This window comes from Manihot esculenta, chromosome 11 (assembly GCF_001659605.2).
Source record: "Manihot esculenta cultivar AM560-2 chromosome 11, M.esculenta_v8, whole genome shotgun sequence".
Classification (NCBI taxonomy): Eukaryota; Viridiplantae; Streptophyta; class Magnoliopsida; order Malpighiales; family Euphorbiaceae; genus Manihot; species Manihot esculenta.
The window spans coordinates 21,062,056-21,085,922 of NC_035171.2; the positions used below are offsets into that span (position 1 = coordinate 21,062,056).

At 38.2% G+C, this 23,867-nt stretch overlaps 1 protein-coding gene across 1 annotated transcript; it reads right to left on the reverse strand.

Moving 5' to 3' along the window:
* Positions 1–18,937: 18,937 nt before the first annotated feature.
* Positions 18,938–20,477, reverse strand: LOC110625967 (24-methylenesterol C-methyltransferase 2). Its single transcript, XM_021771679.2, has one exon. The coding sequence runs from the start codon at positions 20,433–20,435 to the stop codon at positions 19,347–19,349; it is 1,089 nt and encodes a 362-aa protein (XP_021627371.1). The 5' UTR covers positions 20,436–20,477; the 3' UTR covers positions 18,938–19,346.
* Between the last annotated feature and the right edge of the window lie 3,390 nt (positions 20,478–23,867).

Genomic DNA, 23,867 nt, shown 5'->3' on the forward strand with positions numbered 1-23,867 from the left:
CTTATCCCACACAGATGCCATACCCACCCTACTACCCACCATATTCACAATACCCAATGTATCCACCCCCACCTTACTATCCAAATCCAGCAAACCCTACTTCAGAAAATATTGCACCTCCTCCGCCATCAGCAGAACCCACAGTTCCAGCAACCCATATGCCTAAGCCTAGCTCATCTGGTGGGAGCAAGGTCAAGATGACCGACTACATGAAGCTGGGTGCTCCCCAGTTTGAAACCGGTGATGACCCGTTTGTGTACCTTGAGAGGGTCAAAACAATTACAGATGAGATAGGGGCGGATGACAGTAGAGCCATTCAGATGGCTGGGTTCACATTAAAATGCAAAAAGGCCCGTGAGTGGTTTAAGAACTATGTGAGCCCGAGGTTGGACAGCCTATCATGGGAGGAGTTTGCAAATGAATTTGCAGGATGGGCTTTTCCTGACAGTTCAAGAGAATTGAAGATGATTGAGTTTGAACAGTTAAGGCAGACAGAGAAAATGAGTGTAGAGGAGTACACCGATAGATTCTTGGAGCTGTTGCCGTTTGCAGGGCAAACTCTTGACACAGATCAGAAGAAGTCAAGGAGGTATATCATGAAACTTCACTCCAGGTATTCCTCCTTGATCCAGTCCGCAGATAGGGAGAGCTTCCATGCCATAGTGGATATGGCTAGGAGGATGGAGGCTAGTGCTATCATCGAGGGGAAAGTCAAGCAGACAGTGGCACAACCTTCTGGTTCTAAGACCCCAGGCTCTTCTTCTATGAGTGCAGCAGCTTCAGGTAGTAAAAAGTGGGACAGAGGCTCTAGGAAGTCCAAGAAGAACAAGTTCTGGAACAAGGTTAAGTCCAGTCTGGGATTTGGAGGTGGCTCAAGCTCTGGTGCGGATAATGCCGTTTGTGCAAGGTGTGGTAAGCCACACAGGGGAGTATGTCGGTTTGGGACGACAGCCTATTACAGATGTGGTCAGGAGGGGCATATGTCTCGAGAATGTCCAAGAGCAGCCCCGATGGCACAGTCCCAGCAGACAGCTTCAGGTAGTGTAGCGCAGCCAGCAGCTCCAGCCACAACTCAGGCCAGTGGCAGAGGTAGAGGGAGAGGGGCAGCCTCTTCTTCAGCGGGTTTCAGAGGTGAAGGTCCATCAGCTCCAGCATGTATCTTCACGATGACACAGCAGGAGGCAGATGCATCTAACACTGTGGTGGCAGGTAACTTAGTCATTGGTTGTTCAGATGTGTATGCCTTGATGGACCCTGGTGCATCTCATTCTTTTATTGCACCGAGAGCCGTTGAGAGGTTGGGGTTGATGATCTCTGGGTTAGAGTGTCCTCTCTGGGTCAGTGGACCCAAATGTGATCCATCAGTGGCAGAGTCAGTCTGCCAGTGTAGTCCTGTGTTTGTTGAGGGAAGATGCTTGTCCGCCGACCTGATGGTTCTAGATTTGATAGATTTTGACGTCATTCTAGGGATGGACTGGTTATCTACCCATGGTGCTACCTTGGACTGCAGGGACAAGGTAGTCAAGTTTAGAGGTCAGGATGGGTCAGAGGTAGTCTTCAGAGGAGACAGGAGGGGTACACCTAGAGGTCTGATATCAGCTCTTCAGGCTCATAGGTTGCTTAGGAGGGGATGTCAGGGGTATTTGGCTCATGTGAGAGAGCTTAGCAGTCAGGTTAGAGAGCCCGCCTCGGTGCCGGTGGTCAGAGAGTTTTTGGATGTGTTCCCAGACGAACTGCCAGGTTTACCACCTGCTAGGGAGATAGAGTTCGAGATAGAACTGATGCCTGGAACCCGACCGATCTCTATCCCTCCTTATAGGATGGCACCAGCAGAATTGAAAGAGTTGAAAGAACAGTTGCAAGAGCTGGTAGACAAGGGCTTCATCCGACCGAGTACCTCACCCTGGGGTGCTCCAGTCTTGTTTGTCAGAAAGAAGGATGGATCCCTTAGACTTTGTATCGACTACAGGCAGTTGAACAAAGTCACTACCAAGAATAGGTACCCTTTGCCAAGGATCGATGATCTATTCGACCAGCTAGCAGGAGCGGGTTGTTTCTCCAAAATAGATCTGAGGTCCGAGTATCATCAGCTGAGGATCAGGGAGGAAGATGTGCCAAAGACAGCTTTCAGGACCAGATATGGGCATTTTGAGTTCCTTGTAATGCCATTCGGGTTAACCAACGCCCCTGCAGCATTCATGGATCTCATGAACAGAGTGTTTAACCAGTACCTGGATCACTTCGTTATTGTCTTCATAGATGATATTTTGGTGTATTCCAGGAATGCAGAGGAGCATGCCCATCATCTGAGGTTGGTTCTACAGACCTTGAGGGAGCATGGCTTGTATGCCAAGTTCTCCAAATGTGAGTTCTGGCTGAGGAGCATTTCATTCTTGGGGCATGTTGTGACAGAGAACGGGATAGAGGTGGACCCCAAGAAGGTAGAAGCTGTGGCTAACTGGCCTAGACCCACTTCAGTGTCAGAGATTAGAAGTTTCTTGGGTTTGGCAGGTTACTACAGGAGGTTCGTTCAGGACTTCTCAAAAATTGCAGCTCCTCTGACCAGACTAACCAGAAAGAATCAGAAGTTTGTGTGGACCGACCAGTGCGAAGAGGGTTTTGAAGAGCTCAAGAAGAGGCTAACGTCAGCACCAGTGCTAGCTTTGCCAGCTAGCAATGAGGATTTCACAGTTTTCTGTAATGCGTCCCGTGTGAGACTGGGTTGTGTGCTAATGCAGAATGAAAGGGTGATTGCTTATGCTTCTAGGCAGCTAAAGAAGCATGAGTTGAATTACCCCACACATGACCTAGAAATGGCAGCAGTAATCTTTGCACTCAAGATGTGGAGGCACTACCTCTATGGGGTTAAATGTGAGATCTTCACAGATCATAAAAGCCTACAGTACATCCTGAGTCAAAGAGATTTGAACTTGAGACAGAGAAGATGGGTGGAACTGCTGAGTGATTATGATTGCAAGATTCAGTATCATCCGGGTAAGGCGAATGTTGTGGCAGACGCCCTAAGCCGGAAATCACTAGGCAGTTTATCCCACATATGGGCAGAGAGGAGGCCAGTAGTGAAGGAGTTTTACAAGCTCGTGGATGAAGGTCTTCAGTTGGAGTTGTCTGGTACAGGTGCTTTGGTAGCCCAGATGAGAGTGGCACCCGTGTTTCTGGAGCAGGTGGCTCAGAAACAGCATGAGGACCCAGAGTTAGTGAAGATTGCCAAGACTGTTCAGTCAGGCAAAGATAGTGAGTTCAGATTCGACAGCAAAGGGATCCTCCGCTATGGGAGCAGACTATGTGTACCAGATGACATAGGGCTAAAAGGAGACATTATGAGAGAGGCTCATAATGCAAGATACAGCGTTCACCCCGGAGCCACCAAGATGTATCAAGATCTGAAGAAGGTTTATTAGTGGCCAGCTATGAAGAAGGAAGTGGCACAGTTTGTGTCAGCCTGCAAAGTGTGTCAGAGGGTGAAGCTGGAACATCAGAAGCCGGTTGGAATGCTTAACCCGCTACCTATTCCAAAGTGGAAATGGGAGAATATAGCTATGGACTTCGTAGTGGGGTTACCGGCGACGTCTAACAGATTGGACTCTATATGGGTGATTGTGGACAGACTCACCAAATCTGCTCACTTCATCCCTGTCAGGAGTGGCTATTCTGTGGACAAGTTGGCGCAGGTGTATGTCGATGAGATCGTCATACTGCATGGGGTTCCTGTTTCGATAGTGTCCGATAGAGGGCCCCAGTTCACCTCCAGATTTTGGCGGAGTCTGCAGAACGCCATGGGTACCAGGTTGGATTTTAGCACTGCTTTCCATCCACAGACGGACGAACAATCAGAAAAGACCATCCAGACCATAGAGGATATGCTTAGAATGAGTGTGCTGGACTTTGGCGGTTCTTGGAGGCAGCATCTACACTTGGTGGAGTTTGCCTACAATAACAGCCATCATGCTAGCATCGGGATGGCTTCATATGAAGCTTTGTATGGGAGGAAGTGCAGATCACCTGTTTGCTGGGAAGAAGTTGGAGAAAAGGCCTTGGCAGGGCCTGAGCTAGTAGAGATTACCAGCAGGGTAGTACCCATAATCAGAGAAAGGATCAAGACTGCTGCAAGCAGACAGAAGAGTTATGCAGACATCCGCAGAAGACAGGTAGAGTTTCAGGAGGGGGATCTGGTATTGCTCAAGGTGTCCCCTATGAAAGGAGTGGTTCGCTTCGGGAAGAAAGGTAAACTAGCCCCACGATACATCGGACCCTTTGAAATCTTGCAAAAGATTGGGAATGTGTCGTACAAGCTGGATTTACCTGCTTCTATGGAAAGAATCCATCCGGTTTTCCATGTTTCCATGTTGAGGAAGTTTGTGTCAGATCCGGGCAAGGTTCTTAGTGAGCCTGATGTAGAGGTCCAAGAGGATCTCACCTATGTTGAACAGCCAATACGGATCATAGACACCCAGATCAGAAAGCTAAGAAACAAGGAAATCCCGATGGTGAAAGTCCTGTGGAACCACCATAATTTGGAAGAATGCACTTGGGAGTCACGGGAGTCCATGCTTCAGCAATACCCTTATCTTTTCTAAGGTTAGTTTCTTATATGTTTCATGTGTTTTATGTGTATGATATGTTGTATGCCTTGCATGTGCTAGTTGAGGAACATTCGGGGACGAACGTTCTTAAGGGGGGGAGAATGTAATACCCTGCTAGACTCCGGTATCGGAATTCCTACCGTCCGGTGGAATCTCGGATGTCGGAAGCCTCTAGTAGGGTAGAAACATGTTTTCATAAAATGTTTTGATGTATTTCATGATTTTAAGTAAAAAGGAAAGTGAGTTTTTGCATGAGAACAACCTTGGAGGAAAACTCAGGTTCGGCCGCCGAACATGCATGCGCTTCGGGTGTGCCTTAGGCCCCCGAAAGCATAAGTGAGGGAAGTCCAGGTTCGGCCGGTCGAACATGGCATGCATGCGGAGGCACTTTCGGCTCCCGAACGTGGCCTGGCCAGCCACCTATAAAGGGGTCCCTTAGCCGAAATGGGCGAGCTTTTCTCCCCATTTTCGGCCAAGGTGAGCTCTCCGCCGTCCCTCACCGATCTTGAGTTTCTTCCTTCCATTCTTCATGATTTTTATGAGTTTGCAACCTTGTTTTGAAGGTTTTGAGCTTTTGAACAAGTTTTGGAGCTTGGAGGTTCAAGGAACTCTCTCTCTCCCATTTTCCGAGCTAAGGTCGTTCTTCTCTCGATCTTCAAGAGGTAAGGGCCGATCTTGAGCTTATTGCATGTTTTAAGTAAGTTTTAAGTAGATCTATGGGGTAGAATGCATGTTTAGCTTATGGTTAGGTTTATGGGTTTTATATGTGTTTATGAGCAATGTGGATGCTTGATGTGTTGTAGATGGGGTTTAGGATAGTTTGAAGCCCCTAGGAGCTGATGTATGTATCTATGCATGATTTGAATGAGTTGTATGCATGTTAAAGAGGAAAGGGGAGGCTTTTGTGCAAAGGGAACCAAGTTTCTGCCCTTTGGCAGAAACCAGGTTCGGCAGCCGAAGGACTTTCGGCCGCCGAACCTGCCTGGGAGGCAGGCCTTTCGGCTGCCGAAGTTGCCCCCGAAAAGAGACTTTCGTCTTTGTCTGGGACTTTCGGCCGCCGAAGGTGCCGCCGAACCTGCCCTGTTCAGCCTTCCTTTGCATGTTTTTCTATGGTTATTTCATGATGTTTTAGGGGGTTTTTGGAGAGTAGTTTAGAGTTATGTTCATGTATGTTTGGTCCCTCATTGGAGTCCACCTGTGTAGGTTCGGACCCAAGGAACCGAGGACCCCAGCAGTGAGTCAGCTGCTCCAGTGTCTGGTCAGAGATATCCAGAGGTGAGTAGAATAAACTCTTACTTTTTATAAAAATGAAAATTTTAGCATGAATCATGCATCACGGATGCCATGTGATATTTTAGGTTGTTTGGATTAGAAATCACGAATATGTTGCATTGCATAATATGTTGTTGATGTGGATGAATGTTGAATGATCCATTAGCCCTCATATGTTATGACATGATGATATGATATGGAAGTCCAGGTGTGGCCTGCACTACACCCCTGGCACTATGTAAGAGAAAGTCCGGATGTGGCCTGCACTATGCCCCCGGCACCATTGGTTATGTATGTTATGCTATGTATAAGAGAAAGACCAGGTGTGGCCTGCACTACGCCCCTGGCATGATTGGAATATGTAGAGGGCTAAATGGTGACAAGTGTAACGACCCGGAAATCCGACCCGTTACCGGCGCTAGGATCCAGATCGGCTTAAGGCCGCCGGGACCCGTAGCAAGCCTACATACCTCCTGTAAACCTGTGGAATCTCATACATAACAACATATACGTGGTCTGTAAAAATTTTTCTTTTCTCTTATCCAAGCAAAACCTGTGCATGCACAAAATCATACATAAACTCCACACTGGAGTCCTCATCAAATACTCCAATGGGGTATCATCATCATACATATCAGCTTGGATAATCATGGTCATTAACATCATTACTCATTAAACACTCTGTACATAATGGGGATTCACACACCTCTAGGTCAAGCACTACTATAATCCTCAATACATCATCAAATCATTCATTACATTACATGGTCATAAATACTCATTACATCATGTTCATGTCCACTACTATCTATTACAACATACATGACTTAACTTCACTCTAGCCGACTTCCTGATCTATCCTGTACCTGCAACTCTGGGGATAAAGGGAGTGGGGTGAGCTACTAGAGCCCAGTGAGCAGAATAATAAAACATCAATTTAAATCATGCTTTCATGTATGCGCCATAACACAAACATTTCACAACAAGGATGAACTTGTCACCATTTAGCCCCTATCTTTCTTACTTATACATGCCGAGGGCGTAGAGCCGTAGCAGGCACACCCGGACTTCCATAAGCTGTCATAGTGCCAGGGGCGTAGAGCCGTAGCAGGCACACCTGGACTCACATAGGCTATCATGACATACAAGGGCTAATGGATCATTCAACATTCATCCACATCAACAACAAAGTATGCAATGCAACATATTCGTGAATTCTAATGCAAACAACCTAATATATCTCATGGCATTCATGATGCGTGAATCATGCTAAAACATTTCATTAATTTGCTTTAAAACTTAAAGTTTATTCCACTCACCTCTGGCTAGCTCTGAAGAGACTCTGAAGCAGCTGGCTCACTGCTGGGGGTCTCGGTTCCTCGGGTCCGAACCTACACAGGTGGACTCAAATGAGGGACCAAACATACATGAACATGACTCTAAAATACTCCCCAAAAACCCCCTAAAACATCCTGAAAACATCACATGAAAACATGCAAGAAAATGACTGAACAGGGCACTTTCGGCGGCAGGTTCGGCGGCCGAAAGTCCCTCTGCAGCCGAAAGTCATGCAGGTTCGGCGGCACTTTCGGCGGCCGAACCTCCCAGACAGAGACGAAACTTGAGTTCCGGGGGCAGGCTTCGGCAGCCGAAACTGCCTCCACAAGGGGGTTCGGCGGCCGAAAGTCACTTCGGCGGCCGAACCTGAGTTTCTGCCGAAGGGCAGAAACTTGGCTCCCTTGTGTCCACAGCCTCCAAAACGCCTCAAAACATGCATAAACTTGTTTCCACACATGCATACACATCATACATCACACCTAGGGGTCTCAAACTGTAATATACCCCAACTACAACACTTCAAACAACACATTTCCAACATACATTGTTCAAATCACAACATAAACCCATAAACCTAACAACAAGCCTAAACATGCATTCTACCCCATCAACTTGCATAAGACTTTCATAAAACATAAAAGAAGCATAGATCGAAGCTTACCTCTTGAAGATCGAGAGGAAGAACGACCCTAGTTCGGAAAATGGAGGGATTTAGCTCCAAGACTTCCAAGCTCCAAAACTTGTTTCAAAAGCTTAAATCTTCAAAACCAAGGGAAAACAAGTGAAAATCTTGAAAGATTTAGAGGAAGAACATCAAAAATGGGTGAGGGGTGGCGGAAAGCTCACCTTGGCCGAAAATGGGGAAAAACTCGCCCGTTTTCGGCTAAGGGACCCTTTTATAGTGGCTGGCCAGACCACGTTCGGGGGCCGAATGTGCCTCCGCATACATGCCATGTTCGGCGGCCGAACCTGGACTTCCCTCACTCATGCTTTCGGGGGCCTAACGTGCCTCCAAAACGCATGCATGTTCGGCGGCCGAACTTGACTTTCGGCGGCCGAACCTGGGTTTTCCTCCAAAGACTTTTCATGTAAAAACTCATTAAATTTCATACTTAAAATCATTAAAATACATGAAAACATTTTATAAAACATGTTCTTACCCTTCTAGAGATCTCCGACGTTCGAGATCCCACCGGACGGTAGGGATTCAGATACCGGAGTCTAGCCGGGTATTACAACAAGTTCATCCTTGATATGATTAGTTGTGATGTGACACATTCCATGAACTTTTAATATAATTATTTTATTATTCTGCTCACTGGGCTCTAGTAGCTCACCCCTCTCCCAAATTCCCTAGGTTTGCAGGTACAGGGTAGACCAGGAGGTCAGCAAGAGTATTAAAGTCATTTGTATGTAATAGATAGAATGTGGACATGATAAATTGTAAAGTTATGAATAGATATGTAATGTAATGAATAGATATGTAATGTAATGATATTGAGGATTAGAGGTTGTGCTTGACCTATGTGTAAGGTATCCCTTTTAATGCATGATCCTAGATCTTTTATGATGTTTATGTAAACCAACTCAACATATATTGTATCGCCCATTGGGGCATTGATGAGATCCCACAGAGGGATCATGTTTATGATTATGTTCAATGCATGCACAGGTTGAGTTTGGGTGTATGAATGAAAGAAAAGTTTTAATTTTTATGTATGTTGTGGATCATGTATGGGATTAAACAGGTTTATAGGTTGCATGTTAGGCTTGCTACGGGTCCCGGCGGCCTTAAGCCGACCTGGATCCTAGCGCCGGTAGCGGTTCGATTTTTAGGTCGTTACAATGTAAATCAGTATTCTGTATATTGAGCAGACCCATACCAACAACCAGCATAGAAATCACAGAACATAGACAAATACCACATGTGGTGTTAGAAATGGAAGGCTAACCAGAATCAAAAATTGACTTTGTTTTTATGCAACATACACCAAAGAAAGAATAACTCATACTTGGTTAGCTTGGTGGAATCTTTATTTTTACGAGATAAAGTGTAATAGAGAAATCTATGGATCTATCTAAGGGTGAAACTTTGAATTTCATTTGCTTTGAACTTACCATCCTTAAATTAAGTGTAGGGTTCCTTGTTAGCTCTTTATAAACCAAATTTGGATCCCAATTCGCTGGATAATCACATTTTTTAATTAATTAATAAACCCAACAAGCATGTAGATTTAATTAATTAATTGTATTAAAAAAAATCCAAACTTGATTAATAATTACAAGCGAATTATTTAACTAAATCACTCAATTCCTTAATATAAATAGATATATTAATTGCAACTTGTATTAACACAATTATATAATTACGTATTTACTTGAGTTAATTAGCAGTATATTATCTAGTTAGAATATTCAATAGGCCTCTTGAATATCTAAGAAGATAACAATGGAAGTGGTGTTCCTCACAAACAGAAAAAAAAAAAAAAAAACAAAAATTGAGATGAATAGAAAATAAGGTTAGATCTCACAACTTGATAAAAATCTCAACTAGATTAATCTTCGACTGATAAAAGAGAGTTTAGCTACTAAAAGCAATTACAAAATGCAGAAGAATATAAAAAAGAAAAGAAAATAGTTTGGCTGTAGAAACCGAGAGATGGAAAGAAATGAGATGAATTTAGAAACGAGGAGATATGTATTGAATGAAGAGATGATTTTCTACTTCTAAAACAGCTCTTATAGAGGATTTTTCCCAACCAAATAATAAATGATATAGTCAAATTTAAAAAGGAAGAAAACAAATCAATAAATCCTTCTATTATTATTATCTTGATCCTTTATCTGATCGTATTTAAATTCTGTACAATTGTCAAAACTGAATCTCTGTTGCTATCCATCGATCTTCGGTCACATTCTTGGGTAAGGCAAAACATGTTAGTCCAAAACAGTTCTAAAAATAACCTTTACTAGTTTCTTTTAATACATTCAGCTCCAAATCTATCCAAAATTAAAATCTAAGTAAAATCCATTTTTTTACCATCTAAAATATAAAAAATTATGAAAATAAACATGAAAAATGTAGTGAGTTTGACAACTCATCAAACAAATAAATGAAATACTAAAAAATTCATCTTCTATCACATAGAACATACATAATTATGTGGTTAAACAAATCATACATATAGATTCATGGTCTAAGAATTATCTCGAATTATAGTGTATTTTCACAAGAAAAATTAAACTTATTGAGAATCCAAGTACTTGAATATCTATAGATTCCATTATCAACGCCTTTTCATTCTACACGAATACAAAAGATTGCTCGACAGACGAATAGGAGTTAGCCCGACACCTACAAGAGATAGCACAATGAAAAAAAATCTTGTGAATAAATTTTTTGTTCTAAAAAAAAAATTATCTCTTGATAAACTTTTTGAGAGAAAGGATAGAATTCTCTCAATAGGAACATGATTTTCAATAATCATCAAAAAAGAGTTTTGATAACATTAGGAGAGAGAGGGGGATTAAAGGCTTGGTGAGCGGTTACCATCCACTATTTTGCAATTGTATGGCCTTCTATCATGCAACTTGTAATCGTCCATGATTTAAAATTTAAGTTTTTTTATTAAATAAATTAAAATTAAACTTTTATAAATAAGGTATTAAATCTTATTACAGACTTTATTTTTAGACTCTATCTTAGATAGATTAAGTTCTTTCATTAACCTTAAATATAGGGTAATAAAACTTCAAATTTGTAAAAATATAACTGTTAAATCTTTAAAAATTTATGAACTGTAATTATTAAATTTTTAAAAATTAGAGTGCGCATAAATCAATCCATATATAGGAGTTGAATAGTTAAGTATAAAAAGTGACAAAAAAATTAAGGGCTAAAGATATATTTATCCTTTTATTTATGGCCAATTAACTTTAAAAAGCCAAACATTGATGCATTTTGGCGATTTTATCCAAAAGTTTCAATTTTGGGGATTTAGTTCAAAATTAAAATGTTTTGATTAAATTTTATCTTAATTTGAAATTAGGATAAGGAGAGTGTGCTCTTAACAATTGGCACTTTTTATTATTAAGTATGGATCTCACTTGATACTTAGATAATATCGTAGCTGCTCATGGTTATTTTGGCCGATTTATCTTACAATATGGTTGAAAATTTTATTCAAACCTTTTACTTTTAATAATTTATTCTAAAATTCTTTATTTACACAAAATTTTATTTAAATTTGAAATAACATTTGATAGGATGTATTTTTTATTATGTTACATTATATCTAGATTTTTTGTTATTAAATATGCATTCATTTTATATTTAAATAACTATTATCAACACACAATATTAACTAAAATTATTTTAATTAATTAAAAAATATATATTTTTAATATGTCTCCCTCACTTCTTACTTTTTGATTTCATGATTTCTTTCTATTTCTACAAATTGTAAATTTTTAAATATAAAGATTACTATTTTCGATGAAGTGAAATAAGAATAAGAAGAATTCGGTTTTGATTAATTTTTAATAAATTATATCATCCATAATGATGTTAAGAAAAAAGAAAATGAGAAATCATGATACAAATAAAAGAAAATCAAAAGAGAGAGGGTGGGTGAGGGATGAGATATAAGTTAAAAATAATTTTAATTGATTAAAATAATTCTCATTTATTGATTATGCATTGCCAAGTTTGTATATGTATCAAATAAATCACACATTTAATAATAAAACAACCAGATATAATATCAGATGATACAAACAATCCCTTAAATATAATTTTAAATTTTAATTAAATTTGTACAAAATTTTTAATTTTAAAACACCATGGATAAAATTTTCAAAATATATAAATTTGACTTCTTAATATCAGTTTTTTTTTTTTTTTATCTATGTCAATGAAATACACATTTAATAATAAAAAATTCCATCTATAGTAACTGATAAGAGTATACTCCATTGATTTTAATTTTAAATTAAAATAAAATTTATATAAAATATTTTAATTTTATACTAAATTATTAAAATTAAAATATTTAGATAAAATCATTAAAATGTGTAAATATTTTATTTTTTAAGATGATTTGGACTTTATTTTAAAATTTTTCCATGTTCATTATTGCTTTATCGCAGTGATAGTGAACAATTTATTCAAAGTGATTTATAATGTATTTACAATATTAACAATCATTTGAAAATAGATGTTGACGTCTAGAGTTTTGGGTTCACATGTCCAAATAAGTGAAGCACGCTTACCAAGTTTATTATTCGATTACCTTTTGTTGGCATAATTGATTTTGTAAGAAAAATAATTGAAATTTGATGTTACACAACGAGTCCTTCAAAATAAGCTATGAGCTATCACCAAAAGACAGGCTATGTTGCAAAGGCTTGGTAAGCAATACGTAGTCCTATTTATGGAAAGAAAGACCCGGATATCATAAGCGTCCAACTCTTTATCAAGACTCGCCCTCTCCCTAAATAGGCGAACCTTCACAGTTACCATTAGCGAATACAACCTAGCATATCTCCAATTACGCCTTTAATCACGGAATCCCTCATCAATTGGTCAATACTCGCCGAATTCTCAGGAAATACTATAATTAACTCGGTCCTCTTATAGTATGAAAGCTAATGATCGCAGATAATAAGGTACGCAAGTCTTACACACCACTACTTGAGTTCTAAGCAATTTTTTACATTCGCATTATTCTTCAATTTACTGACTTGAGCATTAGAGTGGCTGCTGTGGGCACCAACCACCTCACATTCTTTTTCTTGCAGGATTAACCAATCACAGTACAGCTCTATTTCGACTACATCATTTGGTTCCGTTACTGGAAAACTCTATTGAATTCTCTCTATTCATTTAAATTAACTCTGATCTCTTATTCCTTTTTCTCTTAAAAAAAATCTCTCTTTTCTCTCTTGAAATGGCCGGCAACTCATGAGCTGCTGCTAGAATTGCTACCAATGAGGGCACTATCATTTCTTCCACTCCTGCAGTGCACAAAACATACCCCTATGGTAAATGAAGTAGATCTCAATAATTTGAATAATGAGCAAATGCTCCAATACATTAGTAGGTTGCAGGTCACTCCTGAGCAATACAAAACTCGGGAGACATCATTTATGGCTCCTAGAGAAAGGGACAAAGCCTCTATAGATACTATAAAGATCCGGACAGAAGCGATCCAGAAAAAAGTCACTAGACGATGCTCCGAAAGATGTTGACTGGAAGCTGGTACGGACTATTCAGAGATACTAGAAGGAGCAGGAAGAGAAATTCGGCTTGGATAATGCCTCACCCCTATCGGAAGAGATCTTAGCAGAAGTTTTTCCAACAAGTTCAAACTGACAGGCTTGGGTAAATATGATGTAACAGAAGACTCCATGAGTCACCTAGCGATCTTTAAGACGACTATGCAGCTTCAAGATCTCAACGACTTCGTGTTGTGTCGAGTGTTCCTGTCAACACTCACAGATTTGGCTCGAAAATGGTACCAACATCTGAACCCAGGTTTAATTCAGAACTTTACAATTTGCTATGTTATTTAAGTCCAGGTTTATTACTTGTATACCTTATAAAAAACTCTCCTCTGACTTGTGGAGGATCCGCCAAGAAGAGGGCGAGTTTTTGAGGAGTTTTATCTCATGATTTAATACAAAAGCAATAAAGATGGAGGGATTAAATCATGATATAGCATGTGAAGCATTGAAAAAAGAAACATGCAACATCAAGTTTATGGATTCCTTGATCAAGAACCCAGCCGCTACGTACCGATAGCTAATGGACAAATCTCAGAAATACATCAGGCTGGATAACAAAGTCTAAGCATTGAAAAAGGACAAACAGATGAGTCAAAAGCAAAGCCAGAAAATGGAGAGGCAAGGATGTGAAGAAGACCACAGAAGTTACCTTGTCTTCCAAAGAAGGGATTACCAAAGTAAGTATAAGAACTAAACTTCGTTGAATGACTCACAAACACGTATACTAATATGGATAAGGAAAAACGAAAAGGAGGTCAGATGGCCTTCCAAGCTCAACCCTGAGAGAGCCGAAAAGCGAGATAGGACCAAATACTGCCACTTTCACGAAGACCACGGATATACAACAGAGAAATGTCGACAGCTGAAAGACGAGATTGAGAGGTTAATAAGACATGACACACTTTGAAAGTTTGCTAAAAAAAAATATAGAAGAGAGGAGGCCCAAACCTAAGGTAACAACTCCTGAAAATACCCCTGACCGTGAACCTGTAGGGGTTATTCATATAATTGCAGAAGGATCTAGTGATGGTAAGGGAAAATAAGCAAATCACAAAAGATGTAACAGGTGTTAATGTCGGGTCTGATAGGTTGGGAAAAAACTAGAAAGGACTATTTAAGGTTTCAAAGGTTATTCGCCTAGAGTCTTATAAATTGGCCAAATTAAATGATCGAGTCATGGAAAATTTATAAAACTGAGGAAATATTATCAATAACAGTTAACAAAGTATTTTTTACATGTTGTGGTAGTCAATAACAAGGAATAAGAAGGTTGCCTTCTTCAAAAAGATTAAAGAGCATTCATTAAAGGTCACAAGGCTGGTTCTGCTAGGTCACACTCTAGATATTAGTCCCGCTAATCAAGGCATCTTATGTCAGGCCATGAGGCGGGTTCCGCCAAGTCACAACTCGGGTGTCAGTCTCGCTAATCAAGACACCTTATGCCAGGCTACAAGGCGGATTCTGCCCGGTCACAATCCAGGTGTTAATACTGCTAATCAAGACACTCTATGTCAGGCTACAAGGCAGATTTCGCTAGGCCACAATCCGAGTGTTAGTCCCGCTAATCAAGGCATCTTATGCCAGGTCACCAGTTAGGTTCTGCCAAACTAAAATTCAGGTGTTAGTCCCGCTAATCAAGGCACCTTATGCTAGGCCACAAGGCGGATTCCGCTAGGCCACAATTCAGGTGTTAGTCCCGCTAATCAAGGTACTCTATGCTAGGATACAAGGTGGGTTCCGCCAGGTCACAATCCGGGTATTAGTTATGCTAACCAAGGCATTTTATGCTCAAACTACAAGGCGGGCATCCGCCAGGCTCAACGATCGGGTGTTAGTCTCACATAAAAGTTTCTAAGGCATTTAATGCCCAAGCCATAAGGTGGGCAACCGCTAGGCTCAACGTCTGGGTGTTAGTCCCATATAAAAATTTTCAAGGTATTTAACGCCCAAACCATAAGGAGGGTATCTGTTAGGCCACATGTCCAGGTGTTGGTCCCATTTTGCAATAAGGCAAGTTATTTAGATGAGTGACCGAGTGTTATGATCGGGTGTGGACCCTTAGTAATTTTCATCAAAATATTCAAAGTCTGATCTAGCAAATAAGGTAAGAGGGTTACAGATGAATACCGATTATGCAAGCACTTAATAAAAATAATAACAAGATATGAAAGAAAATATTTTTCATTAAAAATCTCATAAGATTACAGAGGATGAGGAATGACTTCAGGTTCCTCCTCCCGAGTTTATGTTACATTAGTATTTTCTACATCTATTACATTATATGCAAAGACCCAGTCGGTGGGATTCTCTTTAGCTTATTCCTCCTCTTGCTCATTTTCACATCCCTCCTCCTCCGGAAAAATATCGTCTATCCAGATAAAGTCTTTAGAAGGGAATCGTCTCACTAGATCCTTCTTAACTAAGCCTTGGCCCTTGACGAATCCCCTCTTCAGGCCACTGTCTCCTAAAGCTCAGCCTCTAACTCGGCAATTTTGTTGGAGGCAGCCCAGTTCTCCTCAACCTGAGACTACAGCTCCTTTACTTGGTGCTAAAGAATGGCCACTTGGTCCTCAATTGCCTTTGCTCGATTCTCAAGTGCTAATTTTAAAGCATTCGATTGGCCTAGGTCCACCTAGAGCTTATCCACTGATTCTAGAGTCTCCTTCATCATGCCTTCCACCTCGTTAACACGAGCCTTCAGCCTTGAGCACTCTTTACGCAGAAGGTTTTTACCTGTCTCTTGTACCCCGAGCTCCCACCTTAAAGTTTTGTTGCATTCCTTAGCCATATAGGCACAGCTAACACCCTCTATAGCAGAGTGCATAATGTTGTCAAAAAGGTTGTCCGTCCCAATTTCGTTCAGGCGATGACACTCCCCGAGTCTCAAAGCATTCTTAAAAATCAGGACTGATAGGTTGGGTTCCTCAAGAAGAGAGGTCATCCTAGTCAACGTCAGCGCCAAGTGTTGGATACTATGAGGCCACAAGGACTCAACCCTTACATTTGTTAGAGTGGGCTCAGCAAGGATGCGAACTGTTGTAGAGGTACACCTTGAAGAAGGCTTGGGAATGGGGATTACTGCGGTAGAAGACTCAAGCTAAGAAGGGGCCGAATCTTCTAGTGTAGGAGGAGGTGCAGGAGGAAGAAGCATGATTATCTCATCTACCTGACCAGCCCGCTTGGGAGTTAGACCGGATGCTCCAGCAACAGCTTTGCCATTGCGAGCGGCTTCAGGAAATTGTTACAAAAAGTGAACTTTGAAAGACAACATTATTATATTTTAACAATGAATAGACTATATTAAAAATTACCTTTGATATTATTAGGTCCATGTGAGACCAACCTGTATGCGACCGTGAGGGAACACAAGCACAATTTAGTCCCAGCAATCCGACAACTTCCCATGAGCTGATGTGTATTCCCTGTGCCAGCAGAAGCATATGCTTCTGATCCTTCTAATAATAATAATAGTAAATCTGCAGATCTCATCAATTGATATATCCGCATCAGATTATAACATACAAAGCTCATTTTTGGGCGGAAGAAGAGATAAAGCAGAATAATGACGACAAAAGTCGTGAGATCCAAGTGTACTGGGGAGAGAAAGCAGGCACATGCCATATAATAAAAAGTAATTCTCAACAGAACCAAATTTACAGGAAGGAACAGCCAAACCAGCCATGTTATAGACAGCTAATGTACTTGTTACAAGGACAAGGCCTCTGTTGGCAAAGGTTCCCACTTTCATTGCCTCGCTGTTTGCTTCACGCATTACTAGGATTTAACAACCATTAAACCACATTTCAGATTAATATGGGAACTTAGTTCTTGATTTTGTGGGTGTAAACTGAAAACTAAATATTTTGTTTTTTTATAGCCAACAGGCCTTATTTATAGTATAAGGAGTCACAGGTACCTGACGTAGAGCACAACAGCTACAAAACAAAAAGCCAGTGATATGAAATTAACAGCAACACATAACACTCCAGAAGGTTATTAGAAAACTAACAGCAATCAAAAAAATTGTAACCCACTAACTTTACGAAACTACTCGATTACAGTGTCAAAGTGTTCATTCACATTTAAAAAAACTCCTTGCATCATTTCAAGTTTATGAACATGGATTATCTGATGCGAAACACAGGACCATTAAATGTCTCAATAGCAAAACAGCTAAATTTTGTGCTGTTCTTCCTCAATATATAAATTTTTAAGCATCCATTCAACGGTTTTCAATACAACTTTCCAGCATTAGTAAGAGAAAAGACACACATACTGCATTAGCAATTTAAAGAAAATGTGAAATATCATCAACAATGATAAAGAACAGGAGATGATGGATACAGTGTACCTCTCCATGAGTTTCAACATTGAGATCCACAAATAACAGCTTATTCTGAAACATACAATAAACATTTCACATGTCACATAACCCCATTCAACTTTTTCTCATATCAAGCTTAATAGCAGTGCTGCTCCTGGGGTGGCAATTAGGGTATAGGCAAATAGATAAAACAAAAAAAGATGCTGGATTGTCTAGGAAATTATACTCATCCATGTGAAATTAACCCGGCTAAGGTCCCATTGTAATTATACATGGACTGATGGATACCTTTCAAATAATAGGAAATAAAGTAGAATCTAAAATGGCCAAGGTAACAAAGTAACACATTGAGGCTTATCTAGCATTCTTATTTTATAGTTTTTTTATCATCAAAACATATTAGATTTAACTTATAAATGACCTTTTTTTCACCATACCAAGCAACATGTGATTGGGTCAAACTCGAGACTTCAATATCGAATGAGATGCCTTTAATCGAGCGGACTATGCGCTCTACGCATAAATTACCTTCTTAACATATTTAAAATAGTCTTCTTTTACTCGACCAATCAAAAGAGGGATACATACCAAAGCCTTTGGTTGTTTTTGTTGTCAATTTCAAACAGTAATAGTAAACAGAAGCTGCCGCAGCATAATCTGTTTCAGCAGTAAATGATAAAAAAAAATGTTCAACCATAAAAATGTTTTACGAACATTAAGGCACCTATTTATTTTCAACAGATTTATATATGAGTGTGTGTGTGTTTGTTTAATGTTCCAATGTTTCTGTGTTCTATACAGGTTCTACCACTCAGGAGAACAATAGCTCCAGCTATTCTGATATTAACAACCTCATAGCATCTTAGTAACAGTCTCTCTATGTCCTAGCCAGTTGCCTAAGTACTTCAAAGCACAGTAGGAGCACAAGTTACTCTTAACATAACACTACCCCATATAGCTAACTGTGCATCACGTGCTATGTAACAATACTCCACCGTTTTAATAGAAGAACAACATAGCACGCCTCATGACAGTGTCGTTTGCAGCTTAAATCCAAATATATCCACCAAGCTTAGCTGCCATAGCAAATATCTTCAGCAGGTCAACCAAACTTAGATTCAAAACAATAATATAATAAACCTTTCCATTGATTATTAGAAAGAGCTGATACAAGATCAAGAGATAATAAATTAGAGGAACTTCACTAACAAGTTAAGAGGACAAAATTTCCATGTGTTCTTCACTATCCTTCCTCCATTACAATTAGAAATTATCCCAAAGACATAATCTTTTGATAGCCTTCCTCATCCGTAACCCTAAATCAATAAATAAGAACCAATACATTCAACTAAACGAACTACAGAACTAAGGACAATCCAATTACCAACCAAAATTAAGAGTCCAAAACCAATATTTCTAAGAAGAAAACAATGAGAGTTAAAATGAAGTGGGAAAGAGAGAGAGGGAGGCAGAGAGAACCAAAGCAGAAGCTCCATGAAATGCTTTCAAAACATCATCAGGATCATCTACGACTCATGCCCAGTGGTGGACTCCGGTTTCTTGCACAATATCATATGCATAGGAGTAAAAATCCCAGTCTCTCCTCCTTTAGTCAAATAATTGGCGGTATGGTACAGCATTTCATGAACATCTACAACCCCTTTAGGCGCAATCCCCAACCAAGCAAGCACAGTAACCAAAATGTGATTCCTCCAATATGCAATCCTTCCCATCTTCAACCTCGACCACCATGGCCTCGATGGCGGCTTCGCCAAATCCTTCTCCCTCAGCACCTGAAACCCAACTTTCTTTGCAATCTTAGCAATGTCATAATAACTCCTTAAACCAGGCAATGCATCCCCCCGCTCGATCCCTTGAATTATCTCGACATGGGTTGGATCCTCAGATTTATACAAATCTGTAGTAACCCATTCGTACGATACATACAACGAACCTGGCTTCAAAACCCGGTAAATCTCTGCATACACATCTTCAAGCCTTGGAGCATGGCAGGTAGCTTCAATAGAATAAGCCCCATCGAAACTATTATCATCAAACGGCATTTGCAAGAAATTCCCACAAACAACCTCGCATAGTTTATCCAACCCAGCTTTCTTGTTGTGCGAGCGGGCTCGATTCACCTGATACTCATTGATAGTGATACCAACCACATTGGCCCCAGAATGGGAGGCTATTGACCGCATGGGACCCCCGACTCCGCAACCGGCGTCGAGGACTCTGTCGCCGGGCTTGACTTTGAGCAGATCGACGGCGAATTCCTCATGAAGGCGAGTAGCATCGCGGTGGGATTTCCCAGGAATGGAAGGAGAAAAATGGAAGGACTGACCCCAACCCCACTCGTAGATATCGGTAACTAGATTGTAGAAGGTGTCAACGAAAGCAGGAACCTTGTCGATGGTCTCGATTTGTTTAGGGGAGTGGAAGAAGGACCAGTATTGGCGATACTTGTCCTGTACTTTCTCGGCAGAGATAGAGCCGCCAGAGAGCTGGGCGGCGTTCTTGCCTGTCTGCTCGGCGGAGCCGAGGAGGCAGAGGAACCAGTAGAGACCGAAGAACAGAAGAGAGAGAGAGAAGAAGAAAGTGACAGAGTCCATTGGAGCTTGTGAGAGAGATGGGATGGATTGATCTGATTTGAGTATTTATCATGGGAAAATTTTATCTGACGTGTATATAGACTCCTATAATATGACTGAACCCAAACTTTATATATTTACAATATAAATTTATAAAAATTCAATTTTGATAATAATTACTCTTTATTTATTTTTTTTAAATGGATGTAGATAAATTTTATTTATTAACGTTTTATTATTTTAAAATAAATACAATAAATTACTTAGTAATTTAACACGTGTTTAAATAAGGATTTTAATTTATAATAAAAAAATTCATTTATTTTTATCTCAAAATGATATTTTTATATAACACTATTAAATATTATTAATAAATTATAATTTCTTTCAATAAAATTTACATATTAATTTTTTATATTTTTAAATTTAGTTCTTAAAATTTATTTGCATAATAAAAAAATTTCTTAATTTAAAATTTATTTTTTTAATTAAAACTATTTTTAAATTTTATAAATTAATTTTTAATATTATAATTACTAATAAATTTTTATATTTACAAATTAATCTCTCAATTTATAAAATTTTAATATTTTACATATAAAAAATAATTAAATAAAAAATCTTTCATTTTTTGTTTTAATTAAATACAAAAAGAAATCAATAATAAGGAAAAGGTTAGACAAAAAATAATTCTTCAGATTTCAATTTGGATACATGTTGTTTCAGAATCCTTAATTTAATTTAATTTTATTATTTATTATCAAATATAATATATTAAAATAAATAAATATGAAACATTAATTTAAAAAATATAAAAATAAATTATAACTAAAGAAACTATTTTATAATAAAATAAAATTTTATAATTAAATTTTAAAATATATAAACCAAATTATACAGCTGACTAAATTTTGAGGATTCATAAATTATTTATCTTAATTAAAAATTATTTTTAATTAATTTTTAAATGTCACCTTAACATTATTAACATGGTGTTTTAGATAAAAGACTCACTTGATTAACATAATAAAGTTACATAATTTTTTTTATTATAAATTAAATCACATAAATCTAATTGATAAAGACATCAATTCATTTTTTTTTATGCAATTTAGAAAAAATAAAATAATTTAAAAGTAAAAGAGATATGTGAGATTGTAATATCTTGAATTTCATAAAAAAGTATTTAATCAATGGAGAGAAAAAAAAAACTTAATTAGACTTTGTTTATATTTAAATATTTTAATTATTATATCATAATAACTCGTTTAATATTATAAAAAAGTAATTATAAATTCAAATATGTGTTAAACTACAATATATTTATTTAAACAAATTAAATTACACGATTTGGTAAATTCATTAAATAATTATGTAAAAACATTGAGTAAATGTTTATTTAATATTTTTTATTCAAAACTATGCAGTTTTGTGTTTGGGTGAACTTAACAAACCTAAAACCATCATCTCTTTTCCACCATCGCCTTTCAATTTCTGAACCCTTCCTTCTTTCAGTTGGCCACCATTTTATATTTTAATTAGTCACCATTTTAGGTAGGAGAGGCAAGGCGATTAGAGGGTAAACGAACCGTGTCAAGTCGAGTTTTGAATAATTTAAATCTAGTTCGTTAAATTTTTTTCGAATTTGAACTCAAATCGAATTTTACTCATTTTAAATTCGAGCCGAATGTTAATAAAATCAAACTTAGCTTATTTAGCAAACGAGTTTAGACAAATTGAATTTTTATCGAGTTTAATTTTGAATAATTTACAAACCGTTCAATTTATTTACATGTATAATAAGTTTTAATTTAAATCTAATAAATTTAAAATTAAATAATTTTAGTTAAATAAGTATATTATAAATTAACTCGCAAACTTGTAAATAACGAAATTTTAAATCTTAACGATCTAAATATCTGCAAGCTGAAATTAAAAAAATTTAGATTTGATTCACGAAAGTATATGCATAATTTGAGTTTAGTTCTCTTGTAGTATTAATTTCAGCCTGCTTAACGATACTATTAACGAGCCTATTTGCGAGCCTACTCATAAATTCAGAAACGAGTCTAACTCGCAAGTCTAAACGAACCAAATACTATGGAGTTTAAATTTGCCTCGTTTACTAAACGAATCTAAAAATTAAGTTCGAGCTTGACTAATTTAGAAATCGAGTCGAGACCGGTCAAACTTTTTATGGAGCTGAACCTCGAGTGGCTCATAAATAGTTTGGTTCATTTACATTCCTGGTGGCGATTGGTTAATAAGTAGTCCTACTGTCCACCTTAGCTGCTACTCTCCTTTGCAAGTTATTGATGCATGTTGAATAAGAATATTGGGAAGCAATCAATTTTTTATTCAATAAGCATGCTCAACAATAATAGATTACAGATATTTATATTGATTCTATCTATCTCCCACCCATTTTTAGCTCAAGAAACTCCGAGCTATACAATTGAACTTTCCAATACCCAATGTTATCGCCATAAGCAAAAGGAAAAACATTTCTCAAGACCCATAACATACTACTTAAATAAGTACCTAATATATCATTTAATTCTCATTTAAAATTACCTCTATTATGCATTGTATCACTAATCCAATGTGCAATGTTTTATTTACTATTCATATATCAATACCCCTTTCCTCATAAAGATCTCCTTGTCCTCAATGACTAAAAGATGAAAACCAAAGTTGTAGATCACCAGTATATTCTTAGGTGGCATTAACTCGTAAGGAATTTTGCTAATGAACGAGCACTATATTGCAGCTTGATTATGGCGCTTAACAATGCACCTATCTGAGATAGCCTGTGAATAAGGATACGTGGAATAAGAGAAATCATAAATTTCGGCAGAAGCATTTGGAGTAAATTGAGTTGTAGCATTCTTCAATAAAAAGGCATGAAAGACATCATGAAGCTTAATGCCTAAAGGCGATGCTATATTTGTATGTAACAACACTAATTTTCTCCATAATTTGATAAGGGCCATAATATCTGTAACGAAGTTTAGTATGACCTCTAGGAATAAAATGTTGCATATATGGCTTGAGTTTGACGAAAACCATATCTCTAACTTCAAATGATCTCTCTATCCCTTTTTTATTAGCAATCTTCTTCACTATATATGTTGCTCGAGACAGATAGTGTCTCAATATTGAATGGTGACTTTCTTATATCAATACAACAACCATATTTGCATCTTTAGAAAAATAAGGAATGTAAATTGGATGGATAACTACAGAGAGCCTAAAAGGGAGTCATTCAGATGGTGGAATAGTAACTGGTATTATATCAATACTATGCAAGAGATAACCACTAAAACCATGAATTTGGCGTATCACCTGCTATACACCTCAAATAAGTCTCGAGATCGATGTTGACCACTTTTGATTAGCCATTAGTATAAGAGTGGTATGAAGTAGAAAAAGTGTAAGGAGACCCTTTCCAAA

What these genes read in the sequence shown, in the direction of transcription:
- LOC110625967 (XM_021771679.2), bottom strand. Translation starts at nt 20,435, where the DNA reads ATGGACTCTGTCACTTTCTTCTTCTCTCTCTCTCTTCTGTTCTTCGGT.